General features: G+C 45.8%; 1 protein-coding gene across 1 annotated transcript in view; it reads left to right on the top strand.

The window, feature by feature from the left end:
- The window catches only part of COL4A1 (collagen type IV alpha 1 chain), a 148,859-nt gene that overhangs the window by 52,136 nt on the left and 69,706 nt on the right, over positions 1–27,017 (top strand). Inside the window, exon 2 of the mRNA XM_059041904.1 lies at positions 7,247–7,306. Coding sequence (XP_058897887.1) covers positions 7,247–7,306 — 60 coding nt within the window. The remainder of the gene's footprint in view (positions 1–7,246; positions 7,307–27,017) is intronic.

Here is a 27,017-nt window from a genome sequence, read left to right as displayed (position 1 = left end):
CTCTCATTGTTGTGGCCTCTCCCGTTGCGGAGCACAGGCTCCGGACGCGCAGGCTCAGCGGCCATGGCTCACGGGCCCAGCCGCTCTGCGGCACGTGGGATCCTCCCGGACCGGGGCACGAACCCGTGTCCCCTGCATCGTCAGGCGGATTCTCAACCACTGCGCCACCAGGGAAGCCCTCCATTCTTTTTTAGATTCTTTCCCCATATAGGTCATTACAGAGTACTGAGCAGAGTTCCCCATGCTACACAGTAGGTTCTTGTTACTTATCTTGTTATTAATTTTTAAATCCTAGGCACACTTTTGGGGGGAGGGATAGATTTTATTGAAGAAATGTGTGAAATCATAAAGGCACAGTGTCTCTTATGTAAGTGGATCAGAAGCCAGGTCACGAGCCAGGACATTTCCGGAAACCTAGAAGCCCCTTGAGTCCCCTTCTGGCCACCAGTAGCCCCCTAGGGTAACCACTGTGCAACTGCATTTTGTTTAGTTTTGAACTTCATGAAATCGGAATCTCCTGGCTTGTTCTGTTGTGCCTGGTTCCAGCTTGCTCGGTTCTAAGTCTATGAGACCCATCTGTGTCATAGCCGACCTTCCTCCGTGGATAGGGGTTTCATTCTGTGAATCCAGACCACTGTGTTTTTATTCTGCTGTTTCTAGTTCGGGCTACTTCGTAGAGTGTTGCAATAAACATTCTTGAGCATGCCTTCAAGGAAAATTGTAGTAAAGCACAACAAAGTGCAAACATTGTAAATTCAGAGCTCAATGAATTTTTCCGCGTGTTACCATTCACCCTGATCAAGCAGAGCATGTTTGCAGCACCCAGAAACGTCTTCGGCAACCCCACCGGAGGCCTACACTCTCCTGATCACCGTTGATAGTTTCATTTGTTCTTGATCTTAATGGGATGGGGTCATACAGCGTGTGCTCTCCCGTTGGAGTTTCTTGTTTCTCGTAATTGAAAAAAAAAGTTATTTTATTGAAGAATAGTTGATGTACAATGTTGTGTTAATTTCTGCTATACAGCAGAGTGCTTCAGTTATACATATACATACATATTCTTTTCCATTATAAGTTATTACTAGATTTTGAATAGAGTTCCCTGTGCTATACAGTAGGACCTTGTTGTTTATCCATCCTATACAAAATACTTTGCATCTGCTAATCCCAAACTCGCAATCCATCCCTCCCCTCCTGCTGGAGAAGTTTGAAGGTTCTCTTTCAGGGCAGTCCTCTCTGGGCAGGGGGTCCATGGAGTCATAGACAGCCATTTTGCAGAACCTCATGGCAGTAAATTAACATTTAAAACAAGAATTACCAAAAATAGCATACTCTAGTTAAAAATCACAAACAGGATGGGAATTAGGACATACACATTAAAATCTCCCATATATACTCTCTATTTCTTTATGATGTTTTAGTTTCCAAAAATAGTGTGAGCTCACGGGGCCTTTTTGGGGGGGGGAGGAGGTCATCTTTTATTCGCCATACTACCATCTTGGGAGTAATGATACAGAATTAAAAATAATAGAAATGAAAAGACCCCACTTTAGTGGGATGTGATAAGGGCCAATGTTGTGAAGCGGTTTCAGTGATGACAATATATGACATGACTTCTGATGGACATCTGCCCGCATACCTGTGGGACAGGTGCCCAGAGTGGGGCCAGACGCTGTGTGGTGCTCAGCTCAGGAGATGCTGCCTCACCGTGTTCCAGAAGGGTTCTCCCGCTTGACCCCCGACCCTGGGCAGTCTGGAAGCTCCACTGTTGGTTTCTGCATGCTTCCAATTTCTGCCCTAGTAGTCCTAAAATACATTCCTGCGTCTCCACATATTTCTCTAGTGGGGTAGATGATTATTCACAAGATTCCCCGAAGAAGGGCTATACGGCCAGGAAGAAAATGGGGATCGTCCTATCACCACAAAACTATTTTGACATTTTGCACGGCGCAGAGAATGTGAAAAGGAATTTGAAAGATAAGCTGTTTAGACTTGGCCGAGCTCCACTTGTCCCTATTTGGCGGGATGTGAAACACATAAAAATTTTTACAGTGGGGATGTTAAAGTGGGGATGCTTCCCTTCAGAAACAGGAAAAAAAAAATCAGACAATTGAGGACTTCGCCCTGTTTAACTCATTTCAAATATGCTTTCCTGCGGAAGGTATGTCACAGCTAACAAATTAGCATGAGTGGGCATTCTCTCTCTCTCTCTCTCTCTCTCACACACACACACACACACACAGAGAGAGAGAGAGAGAGAGAGAGAGAGAGAGAGAGAGAGAATAATGTAGCAGTTGGCTTCCTTGGTTAACTAAAAAAGTCTCTCTCTAAACGGAATTAGCAAACCTCTCCACCTAGAACTCACTGTAAGGTCGAGAAGAGCTTTCTGTCGGTCTGTAGATCAGAGAAAGACCGGAAATAGACTTCATTGCAAATGAAAGGCATTGACCCTGGTCACTCCCCTTCCTTCTTTGGCTCGAGTACTGTGTATCGTAAATCTCTGGGAATTTTTGGAACGTAGCATACTTCGTAGCATTAATTCTGATGGTTTGACTCTCTGGAAATTTTTAATTGGGGCACGAAAGAAAATGTGAATAACATTCATTGTTTTATCCTATCGTGAAAAGGATAAAAATGCTCGTACAGAATATGAGAGGTATTCTATTTACGGATGCCTTTGTTGTACATTTTGCATTCCTTTCCAGTTGTGCTATTTGCGGGCATTTAAAGTTGACCTCTGCTATTGAAGTTGTGTGTGTCCTTCAGACTTCATTGAGAACTGATGTACTTTTTTCTATTTCAGATACTATTAATTCAGGTCTGCTTCCATTTGGAGGGAATCTGTTATGCTCTCGTGGTAAATTATTGGCTGTCAAGGGTGACTTGGTTTTCATTAAGCTTTTCTGTGGTTTTAGGCGTATAAATGGTGATGCTTTTCCCCCTGAGAAATTTCTAGAGTTCTCTTACCCTCACTGGTCTGAGTGACCCGTGTCACTGTGGACCAGGGATGGTCTACTTCTATAAGATGGACCAAGACCCACAACTTTCTGACCTTTGGGATCTTTAGCCACGTCCTCCATGTGCAAGTGGAGACTGTCTTCATGACCAACTTGGTCAGTCGTGACTGTAGGTTAAGTGTGGGTCTCCCGGGAAGAAAGCACAGGCACGCATATGCCTCTGGGGCCTTTGAGCTAGTTTACTTGACCTTGCACTCCGGGGCGGGGAGGGGGGGGGGAAGGCAGGAGGAAAGAGTGGAGTGTGAGTACTTCACAGAGTGTACAAGTTCTTCTTGTTCTAGAATCTGAAACAGATGGGACGGGAGCTAGCTGACTGGAACCCAATATCTTCCAGACCTCAGACTTGTCCGCCCCCTCAGATATGCAGCCAGGAGGGAGCCGCTGGGGCCCAGGGGGGCTGCCTTCTCTCTTTTGATTTTGCTGAGAGGTCTGGACGTGGAATGTAAGTCCTCAGGAAATCATGAAATTTGTGACATGGCCTTTAGCATGTTAGGTCACCTGTGAAATCGTGACTCTGAGTAACTCATACAGTTTATTCGCCCTTTCAAGTAGTAATTCATAACGGAGGGTTGAGACTTGCATTACTGAAGGCTTTTATTTAATGAGCTATTTCAAAATCAGACATTACACCAGATTGAAAAGGACACTCGGGACGTCATGTTGTCCTTTTTAGCCGTGCGCCCCTGAGTCACAGCTAACATGACTCTACATGCCAGGGTGATATCCAGCCTGGGGCATTATATGACAGCAGTTGTAAAGGGCCAGAAGAGTGATCTTTCAAAGTCGATTTCATTTAGCAAAGTAAATGTGCCTCTCACGATGTTTGTTTGTTATTCTAAAAATTAGGGTTTTTTGAAGCAGAGCCATTTACATAAAATGCTGGGCCACCCAGAATGTGAAACAAAAATCATGGTCTAAAAATGCCTTTTGTTCTGAAAAGTTGACCATCATTTAGATCTTCTTAGAATGATCAGTTCTTTGGAATTGTCTTCTAGGGCCAGAAGGGGTAATAAAATTTCCTATGTGAATAAAGCAGATAAGGAGGCATGAGTGTCTTTTGTCTGGGATTAAGAATTTTTTCTTTTTGCTTGATGTAAGCTGGTAGCAACAGGGGCAGGGTCCTTTAATGGGGCCTGTAATAAGACTGTCGTCCTTTCTCTCATCTCCGATTTCCCCCAGGAGTTGTCATGACCTGAAGTGTTGTCCAAGGGAAAACTGCTGGATTCTTACCCACACGTGCTGGGCGTGTTTCTGTAGCAAAAGCTCAAGCAACAATTTGACCTCGACAACCCCCATTGGGACCCTGTGACCTCTTTTCTGGGGTCCCCTGCAATTTAGGCAGTGGTCCCCAACCTTTTTGGCACTAGGGACCGGTTTTGTGGAAGACGATTTTTCCACAGCTGGGGCTGGGGGACGGGAGGGGGGATGGCTCAGGGGGCGTGGGAGCGATGAGAGCGGTAGATGAAGCTTTGCTCACTCGCCCGCTAATCTCCGCCTGCTGTGCGGCCCGGTTCCTAACAGGCCGGGGGCCAGTACTGGTCCTCCGCCCGGCGGTTGGGGACCCCTGAATAAAGGCATTTACCCATAGCTTCAGGGAACAGGTCCAGGAAATTCATTTTTATAACCTCCCTCAAACTGAATAAAGATGAGCTGCTGAGATTTTATCAGCATTTCAGAAGAGGAAACCTCAGAATCACCAACAGCCATTTTCAGCTTCAGTCATTCGATTCCCACCTAATCTGAAGTTTTGAAGATGCCGTTGTTGAAATGTAGTTAGAAAAGTCCGTTACCACCCCGGGCTGTTGTTGGGTTCCCCCAGCTAAGCCTGGGTGGTGGGTGGACATTTCCTAAGTCAGTGGCTCTTGGCCTGATTGACTTTTCCTTCTGGTATCCTTCTGGATAAACAGCAGAGTTGAAAGAGCAGAGGTGGGTTTCTGGACCCGGCTCAGAAGCAGGAAAGTTGTGGAGATGGGACACTTGCAAGGAGGAGGCCACCCGGAGCCCGGGTGCCTTGGGGCCGCCGCACCTGTTGGGCTCCCCCGGCCTGGGGGCTAACCTAGCAGCATCGGGCAGCTCCGGGGCCCAGGCATCCTCCAGAACCTCCCCTTTTCCCTGGCTGGTCTGGGGATCTGGAACAGTCCCACACTCATCGCCGAGTTCCTTTTTGGAGTATTTTCCCACAGTGCTGTGATGTAGTTATACGTTGTGAGTTGACATACCAGTGTCACTGGGTTGTCTCTGATGCCCGTTTATTAAATGTTTTAACAACTAGGAATTGGGGTAGATCGAACAGTTGAGGGGGTGTGTCATGGTTCAGTCAGTGATGTTCTTTATTTCCTGCTGTGGGTTTTACAACCGATGTGGTTGCAGGTGAAATACAGGGTGTATCAGGCTGGGTGAGAGGCTCTGGGCTGCCCTCCAGGGGCTCCCGGGGTCCGGGGACACATACATGCAAAGGACTCGGAGAAACATGTGATAAGGGTCACAACAGAGGCACATAATCCACATTTCGTGTGCACCGGGGTGGGAGCGGATAGCCCTCTCCTGGGGGTTGTTGAGGAAGGCTCAGCCCCGGAGTCCCTTGGTCCTTTTATATTTGTGCAGTTCGGATGAATTTCTGGAGCACAGGTTTGAGATTTTAGCCTCATCTCTTTAGACAACTCTGAGTGGTCACCCAAACCCAGATTCTGAAGCAAAACTGTGCACATGGATTGATCTACAAGGTTAGGAGCTTATCAGAGTGCATGCTGAGAATTGCCTGAAAAATGAGTCAGGGAAAGAAACAGATCTGTAATCTCTGGGGTCGGTTTGGACTGTTGTCAATTGTCTCTGTTTCCAAAATGTAAAATTAAGAACAGCTTACTGTCTTGGAGGCACTTGTTCGGATTTCATTTTATAAAATAAACATCTCCAGATGTATGTGTTTTATGCAGACGATTTCCAAGGTAGGGAAACTAAGACTTGGGTATGTTGTTGAAAAAACAGACTTCACACGATCACAATATTATTAATGGTATGGTTTCATTTTCCAGAAACTGTATTGCTGGAAGCAGCACTTAGATATACATTTTATCTCACACTGAATATCGAGCCACTAATAAAGCTCATTAGCTACATTATCAATATTCCTATCACACCCTTTTCCATTCTAGCCACGATGTCTATTTCTGTTTTGGTTTAGAATTTGGACTCTTCTAAGGAAATTGCAAATGTATCGAGCACAATCATATGTCTGTCTTTTAACGCACTGGCAGTTCTCCATGATGGGAGTTGACGTTGAGTTCGTCTCCGCCTTGTCCTGGCGTGTTATCTAAAACCTCCTAACTCGGTTTTCACGTCTGTAAAATGGGGATGGTAACACGTATCTCGTTAAATAAGATGGTGGCTGATCGTTTGTTGCGCCCGGTGGGCATTTGAACGTGCTGTTTCCCTTCTTCTCCAGCTCGTATTACATACTTGGATTCTTTATCTTGTGTTTTAACATTAATTTAAATGTTAGAAATGAACTGCAAGGAGGATTTTTTTTTAACATCTGTATTGGAGTATAACTGTTTTACAATAGTGTGTTAGTTTTTCCTTTACAACAGAGTGAACCAGTTACACACATACATATGTTCCCATATCTCCTCCCTCCTGCGACACCCTCTCTCCCGCCTACAAGGAGGATTTTGTGGTGGAATGTTCTTTGATTGAACATTCCAGCTTTAATTGAATTAAAAATCAGTGCTTTAAGGCTTGGGCTTCTTCTTCTTTGTCCTTTCTGCACATTTTTTTTTTTTTTTTTTTTTTGCATGTATCTGTGTCTCTGGGGATGTGAGAGAAGAAGCATGGACTCTTCCCCCGCCACTCCCGTCTCCCGTGGTCTCAGGTCTGAAACTCCTGAATCAGAAGTGCGGTACTTTCGTAGCCTTGAAGATAGGAGTGGGTTCCTGTTGTTTTATGGCAACTGGAGAGTCCATGTCTAAAAGTGTGACAGCCTTCACTTTTTGGACTGAGTGATGCTTTGATGTGTTCCTCTCCGGGACTGCTGTTTTGTCTGTTAGGGCAAAAGAGATGGACCGTTGAACAAGTACGGAGAGCCTATGAGAGCAATTCCAGAGAGACGTGCTCATACGACAAGGGTAGGGCGAACCCATAAATAGGTGAAGACGCCCAAATCATTTCAGTTCAGCTATGGACCTCAACTTGCAGGTGTTCTTCTATTTAAAGTTGTTTTCTCTTATTTCCAGGGTGTATGTGCCGGCTCTGGCTGCGGGAAATGCGACTGCCATGGCGTAAAGGGACAAAAGGTGAGTAGCCCGAGCTCCGATGCAGCAATTTCTCTTGAATTGCCATCACTGTGGAAGTCATTAGAAATAACATTAAAACAACCGAGTAATCAGCAAGTCGTGTTAAAGCCTTATTACCGTTTCAGTAATTTCCCCAGAGCGATACAAATGAAGCAAAACTAAACTTAACAGTATTTTTGAGGAATCTTAACTGCTCTTCCCCAAAGACTGTAATTATTGGTGGCAATTAGCGTTAAGACAGTGATTTGGTTTATTTCCTTTTTTGACTGTAGAAGGAACAAGTATATTGGCAGAAAAATCTGTTGAGTCAATAGCATTCTTTGGAATTAGTGCATGAGAACTCAACTCAGCCTTTTTCTGAAAAAAGAAAACATTTATATTGAACTCTAGAGCCTTCTCTTCAAATTAGAATTTTTAAACAATTTTAAGTTCGTAACATACTTGTCTGGATTTATTTATAGAAACAGTAACTATTTATTGTTTCCAAAATGCAAAATTTTAATATTTTTTTCTAAGCAAGTCCTCTGCCTCTCCCTTACTGGAAGAATCACAGATCTGGATAAAGATCATTTTCTCTCAAAGGCATGTTGGATCTTGAAGGCAGACAGTTGTTTTGAGAGAGGGGCTTTACCCGGGGACAGTGCAGCATCCTGTAACTGTCTGGGGGGTCACCGTGGAAACTGGGTGGGGCCGTGAGACAGCGTGGCCAGTGGGCCAGTCAGTGAGACCCACAGCAGCTGGGGCCATCTGGAAGGGAGGGAGGGGCCCCCGTGGACCTCTGCCCGCTTTCTGGGACTCGAGGTGTCATTCAACAGGGCCAGGGTGCAAATTCTTCTCTCCCTTCTGGTGTGCCCAGGGCATATGGGGCCACAGACTCACACTTTTGAAATTCAGCAAATTCTACTTTATAGAAAATTGTGTCATTTCTTTTCAGCTATTTGCTGAAGTGCCAACATTATTCTTTTAAAAAATATGTTGGTAGTTGGTGGCACTGGTATTAACCTGGATAGGTTTTTGAATAAATGAAGTATGTGGAAACATTTTTATATCTTTCATCATCAACTTTATCAACTATAATTCATCTTCAGGTGCCGTTCCTTCTCTTACTTGGGAAGTTTTTCTAGCTAGCTCCAGGCTGCCTCCTTGAGAGGAGAGGAGAGGCGAGTCTGTTCATACCACAGATTCTTTTTCTGTGTGTGTGTCTAGCTTGAATTAGAAGCACGCTGAACTAACAAAGAAATCCTTCAAACTACAAAAAGTGGAACTTTCAACAAATAGGAAGTGGAGACCTGTATCAACACTACTCTGCTTTTCTTGTAACTTAAAGCCTCAGGGGGCAGGCAGAGTTGGTGTTTCTCGCTCGTAAAGAGAATGTGTCCATTCCACCCGCTTTCTTGATCTCCACTCCCTTCCATCAGCTACAGACCCGGTGGCACTTCCCCAGGCCCTGGTACGTTTCAGACTTCCTGTTCTGGTCTTATATTTTCTAGCCCGATTCATTTGAATTTTAACCAAAAATCTACCCATTGTATATAACAAGGTAGATTTATATATAGGTGTAGCTTTTCAAATATTTTTGGCTGACTTCTTCTCGAAGTCAGGACCTTGACAAGGACCTGGCCCATGTCAGTTCAGAGCTGGCGAAGCATCTTTCGAGACGGCAGGTCACATCTCACTCACGGGGGTCATCGGGCACCCACCCCCACAAGGAAAAGGGTCTTTAAGTGTTTCTTTTCAAATCCGAGCATTGAGGAAGCCCTTGCTGTGGCCAGTGTGTCAGCAGAGGCTAGGTCTGTGCTTATCAGGGACACAGGAACATACACCGTAGGGCCTGCCTTCCACTTTGGCACGGGAAGGTCAAGGTGGGAAGGTCACAGGACCTCCGTGGTCCTTCCTGGCCTGACCTTGCTCCCTCAGCTGTCTGTTCCATTGACCACTTTGGGTTTTGTACCTTATTGTTAAATGAAGACTATTTAAAATAAAATACTGGCAAGCTTTGGGTTAAACCATTCTGAATTTGAGTTTTAAAAGGCTGTAATTATTGAATGGATTCAGATGGCCTCTCAAAATTTAGGGGACTAGCTAAATGATTTAGTATTATAGCCTTTAGACAGAAATCGGAGCTCTGTCTTTTCTCGCCTTGAGCATAAATATTCCAGGTCCTGCGGTTCACATAGCATATGAGCCGGGAAGAGGACCTTCCTCCCACGGAAAGAGGAAATTTTAAACTTCCACTTATTGTCTCGGATGTGATGTTAAAATAATCAGTTTAACGATGGGAAACACCCAGAGCTTGACTGAGCTGGGACTTCAGGTCTGGTTCCCTTGCTGTCATCCCAAGGTCAGATAACAAAGAAACGTATTCTCGGTTGGCACGTCAGCAAGAGAAGTTGGTCTTCCTTCATCTGCCACCACTGTTCTCAAAGTGGGTCCTGCACGTGCTAATCGGGTGTAAATGCAATAAATGAATAAAGGCTTGAGCATCACAGAATTGACATCGAGTGGTTCAAATCACAGGCCTGCTTTCTGAGCTACTAATGCCTGTTTTCGATTCTCGTACGAGTTATTTTGCTGTTCTCCAATGTGTACAAGTTAAATGAATTTTGATGTGCTTTTGAAAACAGGATGATAGAAGCCATATAACTCAGGGAGAGTTCAAATTACCTAAGGGAGGCAGAGTGTCAACTGCCTGAGAACTTTGGAAACCATTGTTTCTGAGAAATGCCCCCTCGAGGATCACTTTAGCATATTGGCTATTTAGAATCCACCAGTGGAAATCGGAATATCTCCAGTATAAATTGCCAAATCCCTTTTGGCAAAGTCCTGCGTTCCATGGAGATATGATTAATTGACAGAATGTCTTATATTCTCCAGATAGCATAAGCAAATATTAATGCATTAGATCATTGGTTGTTTTATAATCTCGTAGTTATCAATATAGTGCTAGGGATCTTATTCTGAGTTCAACAGTTAAATTCATGGAGCCTTTCACTGGATTTCAGTCTTTGCTGACTTGTTTATTTTCCCACTTCCCTGGCTGGCCACGCAGACCTTCAGATGTTTTCTCTAGGTAATTAATTTGGGTTTGTACACAATGACGTCGTGTCTTTGCAGAGGCCCCAGCAGTGTGGGAATGCTATCTCCTTAAGCTGATTAGGGTCTTGAATGCATGCCTCCTCATCAAGAGCCAAAAGTTAAGCTCTTATTTTGCTCAGTAACCTGATTTTCTCAATTATTTGAGGTAGTGGGAAAGGCCACGTATTCCCAGGAGTTACTGCCATAGGCTGGGAAATTAACCATTTATACTTGGCAAAAATTGAGTTTGCACAAGAAGTCTTTCACATATTTTAACCACAGGAGCCCACGTTTATGTAAAGCTGCCATTCTATTCAGTGAGCATGCAGTGTCCAAAGAAGGTGGCTTCAAGTTTCCTTGAAGTAAGAGAGGCAGGAGATATACACATGAAATAAATAACAAGAGTAAATGATCAGATTGCAGGAGAAACAGCAGAGGAAACAAGTGCTACAGTTGTCCTGAGAAGAGAGTGATCTCAGTGGCCTAGGGCCATAAATAAAGGGACAGTCTCCTGGGTGAAGTAGGTCATGTGTTCACTGATTCTTCAGACGCACTTGGATATAGAATAGGGTCATCTGTCACACAGCTGCAAAAAGATAGATGCTGAATTTATCTACACTGATCAGAGAAAATAGCCCCTGTGGCCTGTTGCTAAATGCTACCATGGCAAAGGGTTGATGGCTCCTAACAGAGTGACTCTTGAAAGGGACTTTCCCAAACCACAGTCTTGGGAGCACAGAGAATCTTAATGAAGCCGAATTGTAGTATTTCTGAGGAATGATGAGAACAGTGTAGGTGTCTCACAGCTTCTCAGAACACTTTAACCTGCTGATACCCGGATCCTTGCCAGCAATGTGGGGAAGAAACACATCCTCCTTTTATTTACTAATTAGACTGTCTGTAAATCACAGCCCCTCTCTACATACCGGCTCATCAGATAGTGCACTCCCAGGCTGCATTCAAAGCAGAGAGCTTTGAAAATGGAATGTCCGTCTTCTTGTCTAAAGCACGTAGCCCCTCTGATTTGGAAGAGTTGGAGGTGTCTGTCCAACCTGAAGTGATTCCGTGTCCGGCCCTGGAAATCTGGGGACAAGCTTATGTTGCTTCCTGCACTGCGCTGGTGCATATGCTTCTCTCTTGTTAGGGTGGATGGTCTGTGGCTTCACCAGCCCTTTACCTCCTGTGTCTACCTGACACAGTCAACAGACATCCCACGTCAGACCTCCATGTAAACCTGTCTGTCTGCGTCTGACATTGCATTATGACCTCTGCTTAGACACGGCAGATCTCGGCCGGAACAGAAACATCCTGGCTTTGGAGGGTCAGAGTGAGAAAGAGAAAGGAGCTGATGTGTACTGACTGTCCCTTGGGCCAGGCACAGTGCTGAATCTTTTTTTTTTTTTTTTTTTTTTTTTTTTTTTTTGCGGTACGCGGGCCTCTCACCGTCGTGGCCTCTCCCGTTGCGGAGCACAGGCTCCGGACGCGCAGGCGCAGCGGCCACGGCTCACAGGCCCAGCCGCTCCGCGGCACGTGGGATCTTCCCAGACCGGGGCACGAACCCTCGTCCCCCGCATCGGCAGGCGGACTCTCAACTGCTGCGCCACCAGGAAAGCCCAGTGCTGCATCTTTTTATGCTTACTATTATTCTACCCATTTTACAGTTGAAGAAACCAGCCAGCCAGGGTTTCTCAGCTTTGGCACTGTGTTCATTGTGGGTGGGATAATTTGTTGCCGTGGGGAGTGTCCTGTGCACTGTAGGATGCTTAGCAGCGTCCCTGGCCTCCACCCACCAGATGTCAGTAGCTCCCTCCCTCCCCCAGCTGTGACAACTGAAATATCTCCAGGTTAAGGCCAAATATCTTCTGGGGTTTGGGGAAAGTGGGAGAGCAGTCTGGATCGAGAGCCCCTGAACTAGCCTGGTGTCTTGTAGGGAATAAGAGGCAGGCGACAGGGTCCAAGTGCTAATCAGAGCACGAATCAGTTTCCATTCTTCAAGATAAGAAGATCCTGATCTGGGAGGGCCCAGCAAGAGGCACTCGTCGTTCAGAATACTCTGGAGTCTTGACCAAACTCCCATTGCTCTAAAACTGAATCTATGGTCTGTATGGTCTCCACTGGCCACCTTGCCAAGGAAAGCAGACCTTCTGAAGGCTTTCTCTAAATGGGTGATGCTGGAACGGATTGCTGAGGACCCCAAAGAAGTGAACCTGCTCCTCTGGGGCTGTGGGCAGACCTCCCAGGTCCTGTCCTGGAGGAGCGCCACAAGGTTAAACAAAGAACCACAGGGAGCCACCTTGTCTGCGACGTGGGGCAGGTCAGAGGTCATCTGCCCAAGTCTGAGCCCCACCCCACCTGAGCCAGATTAGGGGGATCCCAGCCCGAAGAGCCAGCACTGCATCACCTTCAGCGGGTGTTTATTCCATACAAAGTTCAGGGTAAAACCCTGAGGGGAGGGCGTAGTGAAGTGGGCCTCTTAGGCCTATGTCAAGAGATGCCACTGTACCTACGTGGTGAGGATGGGACCTCCCCGGCCCCTTCCTTCAGGAAATCCTGGCGTATTCTCTGCACTCTAGGAAATTCGTCACTCTGGTTACAAAGGGAGTCATCTTTGTTACAAGTTGGGCACGCCGCCCCGATTTCCCAGGAGGCGAATCTGGCCTTGTTTCTCACTCGTTCTGGACACCAAGACGAGGGCCGTCACCTTGTCTACACCTGGGGAGCTGTGGCTTCTCTTTCCTCCCCACTTGGAGTAGCCGAGGGATGAATCAGTCGGCGGGCCTTTCTCGGTTGTTGCTTTTGGAGACAGAAAACAAGTATCCTTAGTATCTTTTCCTCAAGGACACGCTAAATAAGAAAAAAGTATGTGCAAAGAACTCTGTATGTGTCTAATCGTGTGTAAATACAGGAGGAGAGGTTGAATTTTCCAGTCTTCCTGATTGCGTGCCAGCTTACATTGTTTTCTGTTATTAGCTGCTCTTTGCCAGAGACACTCCAGTCCCTGCTTGATTAGGAGTTCCGGCATTTGCTCACCCATTTTACTGTTCTGGCTGTTTTTTGCCTATATTGCCGTGCTCGCCAAAAATGCCTTCGGAGCTAACATGACTTTTAATATAAAGGATCTGACTTCCTCCAAGATCGTAAATAGAGGAGACTTTCTTAGTTGTCATTGAATCTCAAGTAAAATTCCTTTTTGAGCCAGGGACTATATTTTATTGCCATTTTTTGAGAATTCAACAGTCTTCAATTTATACATATACTTATTTCATCGATTTTTCTTTTAATTTACACATGGAAATGGAAGAGAGTGCTTTTGTATATTATACTTCATATATCAACTGGTTATTCTCTTTTCATTTCTTATTATTCTTAGTATCTGTGTAGAATCGATTTGACACCTCAAGGATTACTGAAGAATGAGATTATCTTTATTATTTTTCATTAGAACATTGAAAATTTCTTTCCCATAAATTAAATTTAACCATTGTTCTAAATATTGAAGGTATCATGTTTCTTCCTAGGTATTTCATTTTTTTCTTAAGTAAATGAAAATGAATATTTTTGTGTAAACTCTTTGAAACTTTGGATAAATTAACTGATTTGGACGAATAATAATGAATGAATAATAACAATAATTTATTTATTAAGCACTAACTCTGTGGGAGGCTCCACACCACGTTTGTATTAGCGAGGACTTCAAAATCTAGTAGCTTTAAAAAGAAATTCCATTTTCTTACTTCTAGGATGTGAAATCCATAAAGTCAAAACGCAGAAAAAAGTGCTACTACTGTATGTAACATATTAGGAGGTTTATTTAATAAAATTAAGATTTGTTTAGTGTATTCAAAACTACTTGTATTGGGCTTCCCTGGTGGCGCAGTGGTTGAGAGTCCGCCTGCCGATGCAGGAGACACGGGTTCGTGCCCCGGTCCGGGAAGATCCCACGTGCCGCGGAGCGACTAAGCCCGTGAGCCATGGCCGCTGAGCCTGCGCGTCCGGAGCCTGTGCTCCGCAACGGGAGAGGCCACAACAGTGAGAGGCCCGCATACCAAAAAAAAAAAAAAAAAAAAAAAAAAAAAAAAAAAAAAAAAAAAAACTACTTGTATTATTTTTGAGACTGATTGGAGTTCTTGATTTTTATAAGTGTTCTGCTTTGAGCATTTCCCAAAGGGCGATGGCGGCCAGTTCATTCTTTCCCCACACGTGGTCCTCAGACCACCTTGAGGACGTTCTTGGATGTGTCCTCTGGGACGGAATATGGAGCAGCGTTTCAAGGACAGATACATTTGGGGGACATGAGCTGTGGTTAAAGTCCCGCCCTGGGACACCTCAAAATTTTTAACAGAAGCTTCAGAACCTTCAAGGATGGCTTTTCCCATGTGGTTTTCCAAACTCCTCTGATCACAGACCCCTTTTATTTCTCAAATCAGGAACAGCCTTTAGGAAAGGATGTTCTGTTGAATAAGAGCCTAGGTTCTAGCGTGTTCCACCATCTAAGCCGAGTGTGTTCCATCAAGGAATTTTGACCACATTCTCCTAAGAAAAGGGGAAATGATCTTTGACCTACAATTTCCCAGTGTTGCTAAAAGGGTCACGTGAAAGGTATGGTACCTAAAAAGCACTTGGGTCATTTAAAATGTCATTTCTGTTACATGTCATTTTCGCGTGAGTTTTAAAGTTGGGGTAACTATGGCGATGGAGTTTGTTTGATGGTCCAGCTGGGGACAGATTTTAGGTGTAAAGACGTAGGGGTGAGCTGCCCGGCAGAGAACTTCTCAATTCACAAAGGAGGACTGGTTCCACCGAGACAGAAGTTCTCCCGGCACCTAATATTAGAGAGATGTCAGGATGTTTTTAGAATTATAGCACCACTGTTAGGAAGCTTGTTTGTAGCTTTTGGATGCTTTTGGTGGAGGAAAAATGAGAGGTACTCACTTGGGAGGTCTGTCTGGAAATATCATCCAATTTCTAGTCAACGTTGTGATTTTATCATCCATTTCCAGAATCATTAGGAGAACCAACTCTCTCTTTATTCACTCTCCTTATGTTTCAAATACCTCTTTTTGTTGTTAACTGCTTTTCCTGACATCCATATAATTACAAGCCTTGTCCAAACTCCTCTCCTCCCCCAGCTAACTCTCCTTTTTCGAGTTATTTTTAAAGGGGAATCTCTGAGAAGTGTCATTTTATTTCTGCCATATAATGGATTCCAATACCCCAAGTGTCTACTTTAATCGTTTTGGGGTCTTGGCATCCACCGCGGGCTCTGATGATATATTCCTCTTCCCGTGCGCTGGGTATATGGGTTAATGCACACTCTTTTCCTTCTCCATGCTGTTTCTGGTGTCTTGCAATGCCAAGATTTTTTCCAGATGTCTCCTATTTCCTATTTCCACATATTGGACATGAATCATCATCTGGCAAAATCATCGTGAGAATCAGTGTGGGTTCCCACATCCACCTACTTTTGTCTTTTTAGTAGTTCTTTGGAAACAAAGGTTTTTTTTTTTTTTTTTTTTTTAATATGCTTGAATCCAAGAGTGAGGTATCAACAGTATACCATAGGGAAGCCATTAAAAGCAGCTCCATGCTAAGTGGGTTTATTTTCTCCTTCACATCAGGCCCACCACAGACGTCTCCCTGTGCTCTGGACGTCACTGGAATACGCCCTCTTGGGTACCGTGGGGGGAGACCGTGAGCCACGCCTCCCCCAGGGCCCACCTCGTCTTCCTGTTTCTCTCCATTACATAAAAATCCCCCCCTTCGCCATGTGCTTCTGAGACCTGTTAAACTTGCGATAGACTATAATCATAAAAAAGTCTACGTTTTTGGATCTGTAACTGTATTTGTAACACACCTCATCCAGTGCAACTTTAAAAAGAGTGAGCTGATTTCATTTCCATGTTTAGAAGGAGTAGTAGGAAATGAAATGTCTTGAATGGAATATCGTATCCTGGGACTTTAAAGCACAGAACCCCTCGTCTGAGTGGACACTGTCATCGGAGATGCTGGGCCATGGCGGCCCTCATCTTGACTCTTAATGGAAAAATTATTTTTTTTTGTAAATAGGACCCTGACCAAACATTGGCTGGCAGGAATTTAGCTTTCTTTTAGAAGGAGCAAAATGAGGCTGTATGTGTTAATTCAAGATCAAAGACTCAACATCAACCCTGACAAAGGAGAACTGTACAGTTGGATTTTCCTCCTGTTTGTGGGTAGAAGATCACGAGCCTTCCACTTGTGTTTCCAGACGGCACGTGATGATCGAGATGGTTCCGTAGTGTGGGTGTGGAGAGCTGCAACCCCAGAAATGGCATTAACAGGACCCTCATCCTTGCAAGGTGGCTCGGCACCGTGCGTAATTAAACAAAGGAAGACTTAGTCGGAGGGAACGAGGGAACCAGTGGGCTGTGGGAAACGGGTGCCCCTGGGTCTTATTTTCCCTCCGGCAAGCCCCTTGGAAAAGTTAAAGGTTCCCCTGCACACCGTATCCACGTGTGGCTTAGCCTACCTCCATAGCCACGAGGTTTTATAGCAGCATCGTGCTTATCTGGCCCCAAATCCAACTGACTCTAGATCTCTTCACTTGGAAATCCACCCTGGGGGGCTAACGATTCTCGACTCCTCCCTGAAATGCTGTCCGGACATCCTTCCTGGTTTAAAGTCCCTCTCTGGTCACCTTCATCCGTATGAGGTTGGGCTGACCCTCGAGCTTATAGACCAACCAGCAAAGAGCTGGAAGACGCTTTTGGTCATGAATGAGAGATGGCAAGCTCTCCCAGGTGTCTTGTTAGATCCTGAGGATTTGTCCAAAGAATTTTTTTATGGGCGGGCGTCTCATTGCGGCAGGTGATGTCCATATGTTGGTTCACTGACTGCAGGTGAGGAATCCCTGGCTCTAGGTTGGTTGGTGTGAACTCTGAGGTCTGTAGTGTCTGGATGAATGCTTGGTTGTGCAATGGTTTCCCCTCGATTGGTAAAGGAGTTCAGGCTATCCAGGGTAGATGCAGTGAGCTGCTTGTATCCATGTGCCCCCTACTCCAATCTCGAGGGTCTTGTTGAGGTTCTGCCTGGTCGTGGCCGCGAGCCGATAGTTTTAGGGGATGGTTGGCACCTGTCCTCGAGGATGTGACAGTCCCAGGCGTTACACAAGTAACAGCACCAATAACCCCCAAGCCGAACACTCAGCTGCGAGCTCCAAGGGCAGAGAGAAAGCAGTGCCGTGAGATTGAGCCCCGGGGGGTCCAGAGCTGAGCTGGGGTCATGGGTCAGGGAAAGGGAAACTGAACTTGCCAGGAACAGACACCTGAAGTTCAGGTACCAGGCTCAGGACATGTGAATTAGGCTCCCAGTTTTGATTCCCTGTTGTTCATCATGTGTGCCCTGATTTGGGGAGGAAAATTGGGCGCTTTGGGAAACTACCATGGACAGCTGTTCCCCCTCCCCCGATGCATCTTCTCACTTCCTCATATGAGACCCCAAATCATGAAAGTGCGGAATGGGTGTCTCTCCGGAAGCCCTCGGGAGTTACTCTTTTCTTAAGCGGGGTCTCCCCTCGCTGCTGGGTATTTCCGAGGCGAGGGTGAGGGTGCCTGGGTGCATCTTGTTCCCGGGCCGCCTGTCTCCGGATGCAGGAGGCCGCGGAATGATGGCTTCTCTTCTACATCAGGATGTCCCGCCTTTGCTCCTGGCCCACGGCGTTTCACAGGCGTGCTGCACAAATCCTTCCTCCACGGCTGCTGCGGGGGGTGAGCATTGGGTCCTGGCCCTCTCGACAAGGAGTCAGAGCCCCCGAGGTTTGGTGTCTGAATCCAAATACAGAGGCACTTGGTAAAGGGTAGCGCAGGCTCGTCTGCTTCGGGACCACACAGGCTGAGCCCTGGGTGCGCCCAGAGGGCTGTGACCTCACACCGCAGGAGGCCCCCGGGGGGGGCGTCCTGGCTTCCTGAGCTCCTCACCCGCTCTGAATGTGGGACACATGGTTCGTGCAAGAGACCATGACTTGACAGCTAATTGAACGCCCTGACTGCCAAGGCAGGAGTAATCTATGGCCGGGGAAACTTCCAGAAAAGCTAACAATAACATTCTGAAGTCCGTTTGGGGGTTATTGAAGCAGAGCGACATTAGATTGCTGATCTCTGCTGAGAACTCGGTCCTTCAGGCCCTTGTGGGTCCAGGGCCATGAGGATGGGAGCTGAAGCTGAGATCTCGGGGTGCAGATCTCTTCCACCCCCAGGGCTCTGAAGACACTCCAGTGCGCTTGGACTTGGCGCCGAGTGGGGTTCACCCACTTCACTGTGCGGGCCACACCACACTCTCCTCCTTCCTTTCTTTTTAACAGTTCTGTTCTTCATGTTCCTCCCACCAGGTATTCCTACTCCTTCCCCATGGTGATCATGTTTGCCTTATCTGCTCACTCACCTGCACAGGTGCACCTGTTTTTTTATGCGGTGCCCTGTGGCATGCATCTGGTGATGCGTTCTCTGGGGCCTGCATTCCTCCCTGTATCTCCCCAGCCTCTCCCCGGCATGTGTGCAAACACACATGGACACGCACACATGCGTGCACAGGCATGCACACACAGGCATGCATGCACACAGGCATGCACGCATACGTAGGCATATGCACACAGGCATGCACACACACAGGCATATGCACATAAACACAGGCATGCACACACGGGCATAGGCACACAGGCATGCACACACAGGTATATGCACACACAGGCATGCACACACAGAGGCATGCATACAGGTATATGCAGACACACAGGCATATGCACACACACAATCATACACACTTTTTACCTAGACACCCCCCACTCCCAACACCAACCTCCCCTATTGTCCCGTTGGAACCCTCCCTGCCCGTCTTTTCCTCTTTCTGCATCGGCAGTGTTGAAGGTTGCCGCTTGGGACTCCTCCGGGATGTGGTGCTGTGGGAAGAGGGTGGGGACATGAGGGAGACCAAGTCAGGAGGGTGACGTTAGAGCCAGCAGGGTGTGGGCCACGGCCACTTGAAGGTGAGAAGCAGCTATGTTCTTTATGGAAGCCGTGGTCTGCAGGGACACCCAGGTAGTGTGGACCTCAGAGAGGGGCCCAGGGAGCCCAGCCTTTACGTGGGGATGTGGGTTTATCTTGAGCTGCTTTTCAGGATGCAGGACACGCTTCACAGGTATTCGCCCTCTAAGGATGTGGTGCGGGGCAGCTGTGTTTATCTGTGCCCTTGTGATTGAGGTGTGTTTCTCCACCTGAAAAAAAGTCTAGGCATTTTGATTTAAAGTTGAAAACCTCCAATAGGGAGGACATGGGCTCTGAGCTCTAAAACTTTCCAAATCAAAATGTCTGCTAGCTCTGATTTCAGGCCTTCTCCGTAGATGCCAGAAGGTTCTTTAGAGCTTTGCTACTACTGACCTTTCTAGAGTAAAACGTAATTTTACCAAAAGCAACCTTGATATGCAGTCTGTGTCAGAACACCTTTGGTACGCAGTCAGTGTCAGGAAGCCTTTGGTACACAGTCAGTGTCAGGATGGCTTTGGTACACAGTATCCAGACCCCTTTGGTACACAGGACTCCTTTGGTACGCAGGCAGCGTCAGGACGCCTTTGGTACGCAGTCAGCGTCAGGACCCCTTTGGTACGCAGGCAGCGTCAGGACCCCTTTGGTACGCAGTCAGCGTCAGGACGCCTTTGGTACGCAGTCAGCGTCAGGACCCCTTTGGTACGCAGGCAGCGTCAGGACCCCTTTGGTACGCAGGCAGCGTCAGGACGCCTTTGGTACGCAGGCAGCGTCAGGACGCCTTTGGTACGCAGGCAGCGTCAGGACCCCTTTGGTACGCAGGCAGCGTCAGGACCCCTTTGGTACGCAGGCAGCGTCAGGACGCCTTTGGTACGCAGTCAGCGTCAGGACCCCTTTGGTACGCAGGCAGCGTCAGGACGCCTTTGGTACGCAGGCAGCGTCAGGACCCGTTTGGTACGCAGGCAGCGTCAGGATGCCTTTGGTACGCAGGCAGCGTCAGGACCCCTTTGGTACGCAGGCAGCGTCAGGACGCCTTTGGTACGCAGTCAGCGTCAGGACCCCTTTGGTACGGAGGCAGCGTCAGGACGCCTTTGGTACGGAGGCAGCGTCAGGGCGCCTTTGGTACGCAGGCAGCGTCAGGACGCCTTTGGTACGCAGGCAGCGTCAGGACCCCTTTGGTACGCAGGCAGCGTCAGGACGCCTTTGGTACGCAGGCAGCGTCAGGACCCCTTTGGTACGCAGGCAGCGTCAGGACCCCTTTGGTACGCAGGCAGCGTCAGGACCCCTTTGGTACGGAGGCAGCGTCAGGACGCCTTTGGTACGCAGGCAGCGTCAGGACGCCTTTGGTACGCAGGCAGTGTTGGAACGCTCCCTTAATCTGAGGCATGGAAGGTCAGGCCATAACGGGCTCTTTCTTCACAAGCAGACATTTCCTCAGTGTCGGATACTTTCTCGGTGATGTATGCAGAGAAGAGGGGAATGTGATTCAGCAGCATTTAACTCCTGTGCCTTCCTCTTTCATTTCTCGAGCCTGCTGTTGTGAAAGTTAACGTTTCTTCAGTCCCCTTGGCCAGCTGGTTTTTCTCCCCATTTTCCGTTTAGAAAAATCACACGAGACCTGCAGGGAAGTGTTCACGGTGGGGGTTGGCTTCTGCTTTCCCCGCGCTTTTGTGTTTTCCACTTGCTAATCTATTCAGCTCTCTGTCTCATGTGTGAAAATTTCCCAGGGGCTGGGACGTCAGTGCTGGTATGAAATAACTTTTGTGAAATCATCCTGACTTTCCGAAAGAACAGCTCTGAAGGTCGCCCCCAGCCCAGCGACAGTTGGTCAGGGGTCATCTCCTGGGTCTTATTACTGGGTTAAGTGCCGAGAGCTAAAAGGGAGGGCAAAATAGATTGTAATTATGACAGTATTAGTGGGAATAGCCATTCCTGTCCCTTCTGACTTACTTAGATGACGTTATATTCTTAGCCCAAAGTGTCCATCTTTAATTTAAAATGAAAGTTCCCCAGCCTGGAGGCTGTTCATCCTCTGGGGCAACGTTTGCTCCAAGGCCCGCTCCTCACGGAAGGACTTGGGGTGCAACACGGAGAGAAACGGGGGTGTCCGTGGTGTGGACGTAAGAGCTATTCTATGCGTCCAGTGATGCTTCAGACAAAGTAATCTGCTCAGTGAGTAGAGCTTAAAATTCTGTTTTTTAAAAAAGGAATTTGCTTCCCTCCGTGACAGACTGGAACACGCACGCGTCGTTTTCCGTCCCGTCAACGATTCTGCTCCCGACACAGGCACTTCTCCTGAGGTGCTTCTTGTGTGCGATCACATAATTAAGGAGACATTCTAGAAGAGAGTAGGTGATCTGATTTCAGAAGCAAATTACTTCTGTGTCTTGGATCTTGTAAATAGTGGTGCAGTGAACACTGGGGTGCATGTATCTTTTCTAATTAGAGTTTTCTCCGGTTATATGCCCAGGAGTGGGACTGCAGGATCCTAGGCCAGCTCAATTTTTAGTTTTTTGAGGAACCTAAACCATAATGGAGAAGATTATGAAAAAGAATGTATATATAGGTGTATAACCGAATCCCTTTGCTGTATGGTAGAAATTAACACAACATCATAAATCAACTAACTAGTCATCAATAAAATAAATTTTTTTTAAAAAGAAGCAAATCTCTTGTCCTCTACTCAGCTGTGATTGTGCAGCTCTGCAGGCAGTGGTGTCTGTTTCCATAGTTGTGAGCCATCCTGCTTTCCTGGAATCCCAGACCCCTTACCTGGTGGGTAACCCAAGAAGGGGGCTTCCAGAGCCCGAGGTCACCAGGCATGACTGTCCTTCTGGAGTAGATTTAGGGAACCAGGAGGGGCAGGGCAAGTTCCAGCTCCATCCACAGAGCAGGACTCTGTGTGTCTCTTCAGAAACCCTGATGCAGGGCCGCTCCGGGTCGCTACAATATTTGTTATTCTGAAATTCTGGACCCAAGTAATCAACGGCAGCCTGTTTACATGGAGTATCAAACTACTGTTAGATGATTGCTTTTCATCGATTTCTTCACGAAAGGTGCTGATTCTCCCCGTGGAGAAGCATTGGTTTGGAAACCTATTTATTCTTTCAGGGATGCCTTGTGGGCTCCCATTGGCTTGGAATTCCCGTGAGAGCTCAGGAATTTTACAAAATTGGCAATTTTATATCTGGGGCAGGAGACAGGGAAGGCTGCTTCAGGGTACTTGACTGATCAGCCTCCTTTGGACAAGGAGAAATTGGCCCTGTTGTTCTGCTGGATGCTGCAGACCCCCCGAGTGGGGAGCGAGAGGGGGCATCGCCGATGGGTATGGCCCGACCTTCAAGCATCCCCCCCCTTCTCCGCCCCCAGGCTGTCTGCTCTCTCTAACACACTTACCCATTGGGTCTTCTGTCTTCAAATTGATTCTTTAAATTTAAATACAGAATACATGGGAAAATGTCACACATTTTAAAACTCTACAATTTGTCATCTATTTTTTATGAGAACATTAATACCAACTAATTTACAAACTGAAGTGTGATATGCTTGTTTCTGCAACTTAGCTCCTGGCCAAAGAGCGTAATGTTTTAATCTATCGGCATTATGTAATTTAAAATAAAAAAGCAAGAAACTATCTTATAAGTCAAACATTTAATACCTCTGAAAAATATAGTAAAATGGCATTAAATAAGATGCTACTAATTTAAAGTTTTTAATAATTTGGCCATACTCCTCGGTAAAAATATATGTCCACATTATATTTTGAAAACAGGTTGCCAAACAACATTGAGGTGAAGGGAAGCTTATTTTTAAGTATTTAAGAAGGAGCTATTTATTGTGTTAATTATGCACCCTTATTTTGCACTGACTGTGTACTTATATGCTTTTCTTATCAATTCAGTTTTAAAATCAATCTTGACCAAAAAAAATCCCCTTTGACATCTTGCTTAATTTCTTTCCTTGCTTAATTTCTTTTCTTTCCTTAATGTTTTAAAAGGATTAACGGTGTTTACTGAAAATAGGTTCAAATTTGGTGATTAATTAGGATTGATCCAACCATGGCTCCTTCTAACTAATGAGGTTAAGCTGACAGTGTGTTTTGTGAAACCTCAAGGTTGGCCTGTGTTGTATTGTGTGGACAGAATTGATTTGTCATGTCTTAACCTCCTTGGAACTATTTGGATCTTTCAGTTCTGAGCTTGATTAATGAAGTCTTGACATTATTGCAACATGTCGGGGGAAATGTTATTAGCCATGTGATACAGTCAAGGAACTTGGTTGGAGGGAAAGGAAGTCATTTGGGGTCATCAACACACATGTGTATTCTCAGATCTTTACGGAGTAAAAAGAAGAGAAGGGTCCCGGAGCTCTTTCGTCTTGGCTGGTGATGTGCTGGCCTCAGGAAGACTCAGGCTGAGACGGGAGAGTAAATCAATGTCCTGGGCTTGAACAGAATTAATATGCAACGTACCCATTAAGGAAAAAAATAAAAAACCTTGTGCATAAGATAAAGGAGGAATTTCTTAAAACTGTCATATTTTTTAAATACTCAAGAAATTCTTATTTTCCTATGTTAAATTTAGCCACAAAAACAAGAATGAGATAATTCACGGGTCATGACCGATAGGAACAAAAAAGAGACGACACGGCATTTTCATTCCCTTTAAAAATATTCTTTGGCTTTTTAGGAAATGCAGTTGGCCTGATAGACATAGAAACAACGATAAATGCAAAAGAGATGTGTTTACATAGACGACAGTCAGTAGGGTTTAGTTTGTAGGCATTTGTTCAGTGTTTCATGCAGTGCAGAGTAGCTCTGAAAACGCCATCATATCTGACTCTTAAAAGATCCGATAGGGAAGAGGTGCAGGTGGCAGGGTCCCGTCTTATATAGGGCAGAACGGATTTTCAGAGAGTCCAAGCGATTGGTGCTGGAGCCAGGATGGGACTCTTTCGGTTCCTATGTCAACGTTCTTTCCCCATCACATGGCATTATCAGTCTACAGTGAGAACGTAGAAAGTAGGATTCCCAAAAGCACCGGTCACTAACCCAGAGCAGAGATGCCTATTTTTGGAGTCAAGTTTGAAAATGGAATTCCTAAACCTGCACCCTCTTGGTAGGTTTATATTATTTCTTTGGAATCTTTAACATTTTGTGTTTCCTTATTCCTCGTGAAAGTATTTAGTGAGCACCTACTGCGTACTGCTTGTGCTATAGGTGTGAGGACCCAGGGAATGACCCCTGGCAGGGCGGTACCCGTAAAATCCAATTTCAGTACATACTTGCATTTAACACATTTTTTAAGAAAACATTTTTTTTCTTAATTGCTAATTGGCAGTTTCTCTTACGGTTAAACCTAAAGAATATCTTGCATGAGTGGTTGAGAGTCCGCCTGCCGATGCGGGGAACGCGGGTTCGTGCCCCGGTCCGGGAGGATCCCACGTGCCGCGGAGCGGCTGGGCCAGTGAGCGTGGCCGCCGAGCCTGCGCGCCCGGAGCCTGTGCTCCGCAACGGGAGAGGCCACGGCGGTGAGAGGCCCGCGTACCGCAAAAAATTTTTTAAAAAAAGAATATCTTGCATGCTTTTTATATTAGTAATTATAATCATTATTGTCAGGATAGTTCTTCTGCATTTTTCATATTTACTGTTAGCACAGACTTAAAAAAAAAAAAAAGCCATGACCTAGATTGTGGCATTTCCTGACTTTTATGTGCCCTAATTTTGTTCAGGATGCACGCACTTCCAGGACCCTGTCACACACCCACGTTCATTTTCAAGTTCAAGTTAATAACATCCTTAGCTGTGGTAACAAGAAAACCCTCCAAGGAGTATTTAGGCATTGTGCACTAACAGGTATTTCTAACATTTGCTGATAACATAGAATATGTCTCTTTAAACCTCAGGGTCGTTGATTTGAAGGTTGTGAACATAAAGCAAAGTGTCTTTTTGAGAAAAATGTATTTTTTCTTGTCTAAACTCAAAAAGCAGCTAACCTCCTGTTGCTATTTCATTTTCAATTATTTATGTTCTTGCAATCTCACTCCTTCCCCACAATCTTTAAGTTAGGAGGTAGGTTTTTGATAAATCTCATGGAACTTTAAAACACAGAAAAGGCACTTGTGCTGGTGAGTAAAGGTACAATTTTGCAGGCAGGTTCTCAGCAGCTCCTAGGCCTCTGAGTGGTTTTGTGCTGCTCTGGGCACTTTAGATAAGGCCCCCCTGCTGGGCCAGTGCCCAGCCTCCTTCCTGAAGTGTGCAACATACACAACCTTCCAGGGCCACCACAAGTGAGGTTCCAAGCTGCAGTCAGGCCCCTTTTATGTCTGTACTGCTTTTCTGCTTTAAAAGACAATTTTCAAGTCTCTACTATACTATGTAAGGTAATAGGTTTAGGCAAAAACATTCATGATTTTGATTTTCAAGAGCACCCTTGTCATAACATTATTATCATATTTCGGGGAAGCTGTTAAAATTTGGATGGACATTTTTCCTTCGTAAATGGCAAAAATCAGCAAAATGGATTAAATTACCTCAAGTATATGTTTCCTATAAAATTGTAGTAGAAGGACCAAAGAAGATCCTTCATATAAATTTTACTGGCACTTGGATATTTAGAAATTGGCTTTTAGAGACCTTTCTACTACCATATTTGTAGCTGTTTTATGCATGTTTTATAGGATTTAATTTTTTCAATATTTACTATTTCCAGTCATTTAGAAAACTGAATTTACTTTTTCCCCTGTATTATTGTTAGATTCAAATACTCTAAGTTTAAAAAATGGGTGAAAAAAGCAATCTGAAAAGCATCCACAATTCACATTATTTCTAGGGTCACAGAATTCACCTGTCACTTAATAGCCTCAGCGCTCAGGTTACTAGTTTTATATTTAATTTAAATTACGTTTTTAATTCCCATTAAAATTCTTTCCCTTAGAGTTCTGCATTGTAAGCCTTAAAAAACTGATTTCTCTTAGCTGTGCCTGCACTAATATCTTCAATGGCACTGAATATTTAATATTAATATATTAAGATAATGAATATTTAAGAGAAAAGGCTGAATGCTTTCAGGGTCCCCTGGGGGAATTTTGATGTGGGCGGGGGGCGGGGGGGGAAGTGTGGTCCCATTGCGCCCTCTAGTGGCGGGAAAATCAGAGCCCTTGCGGGCTTTCCGGACACGGCGGTTTCAAAAGCTCATGCCTCCTTTGTTGCCTCTTAATTTAATGGGGTCAATTAGGTGTAAAAGTTCTCTTTGAATCACTTTTGTGGTTAGGAGTCCTTCCCCAAGGAAGGGGTGTTTAGCTGAGATTCCATGGACGTGCTGGGGTGCTAGGGGACCATGGGGGTGGCGTGTGGGTACAGGTATTTCAGGGGGCAGCGACCACCTGGAAGTGGGTTGGGTAACTGGTGCCTACAGGTTTGAGACACTGTTTGGGCCCGGGAGGTGGTTGGGAGCCAAGACCTAGGCTGAAGCCCAGAGGATAATGGATGTCGGGGGAGGGTTATTGGACAGGGGTCCCCAGGAAAACCCATCAGGACATGTGAACCTTCACATTGAGATCTGAATGTATTAATAGAGTGTGAAGCCCAGAAACACACATGTTTTCCAGAGAACAAGCTCCCC

The sequence above is a fragment of the Kogia breviceps genome, chromosome 16 (assembly GCF_026419965.1).
Source record: "Kogia breviceps isolate mKogBre1 chromosome 16, mKogBre1 haplotype 1, whole genome shotgun sequence".
Taxonomy (NCBI): domain Eukaryota; kingdom Metazoa; phylum Chordata; class Mammalia; order Artiodactyla; family Physeteridae; genus Kogia; species Kogia breviceps.
This window is presented reverse-complemented; position numbering and strand designations above follow the sequence as displayed.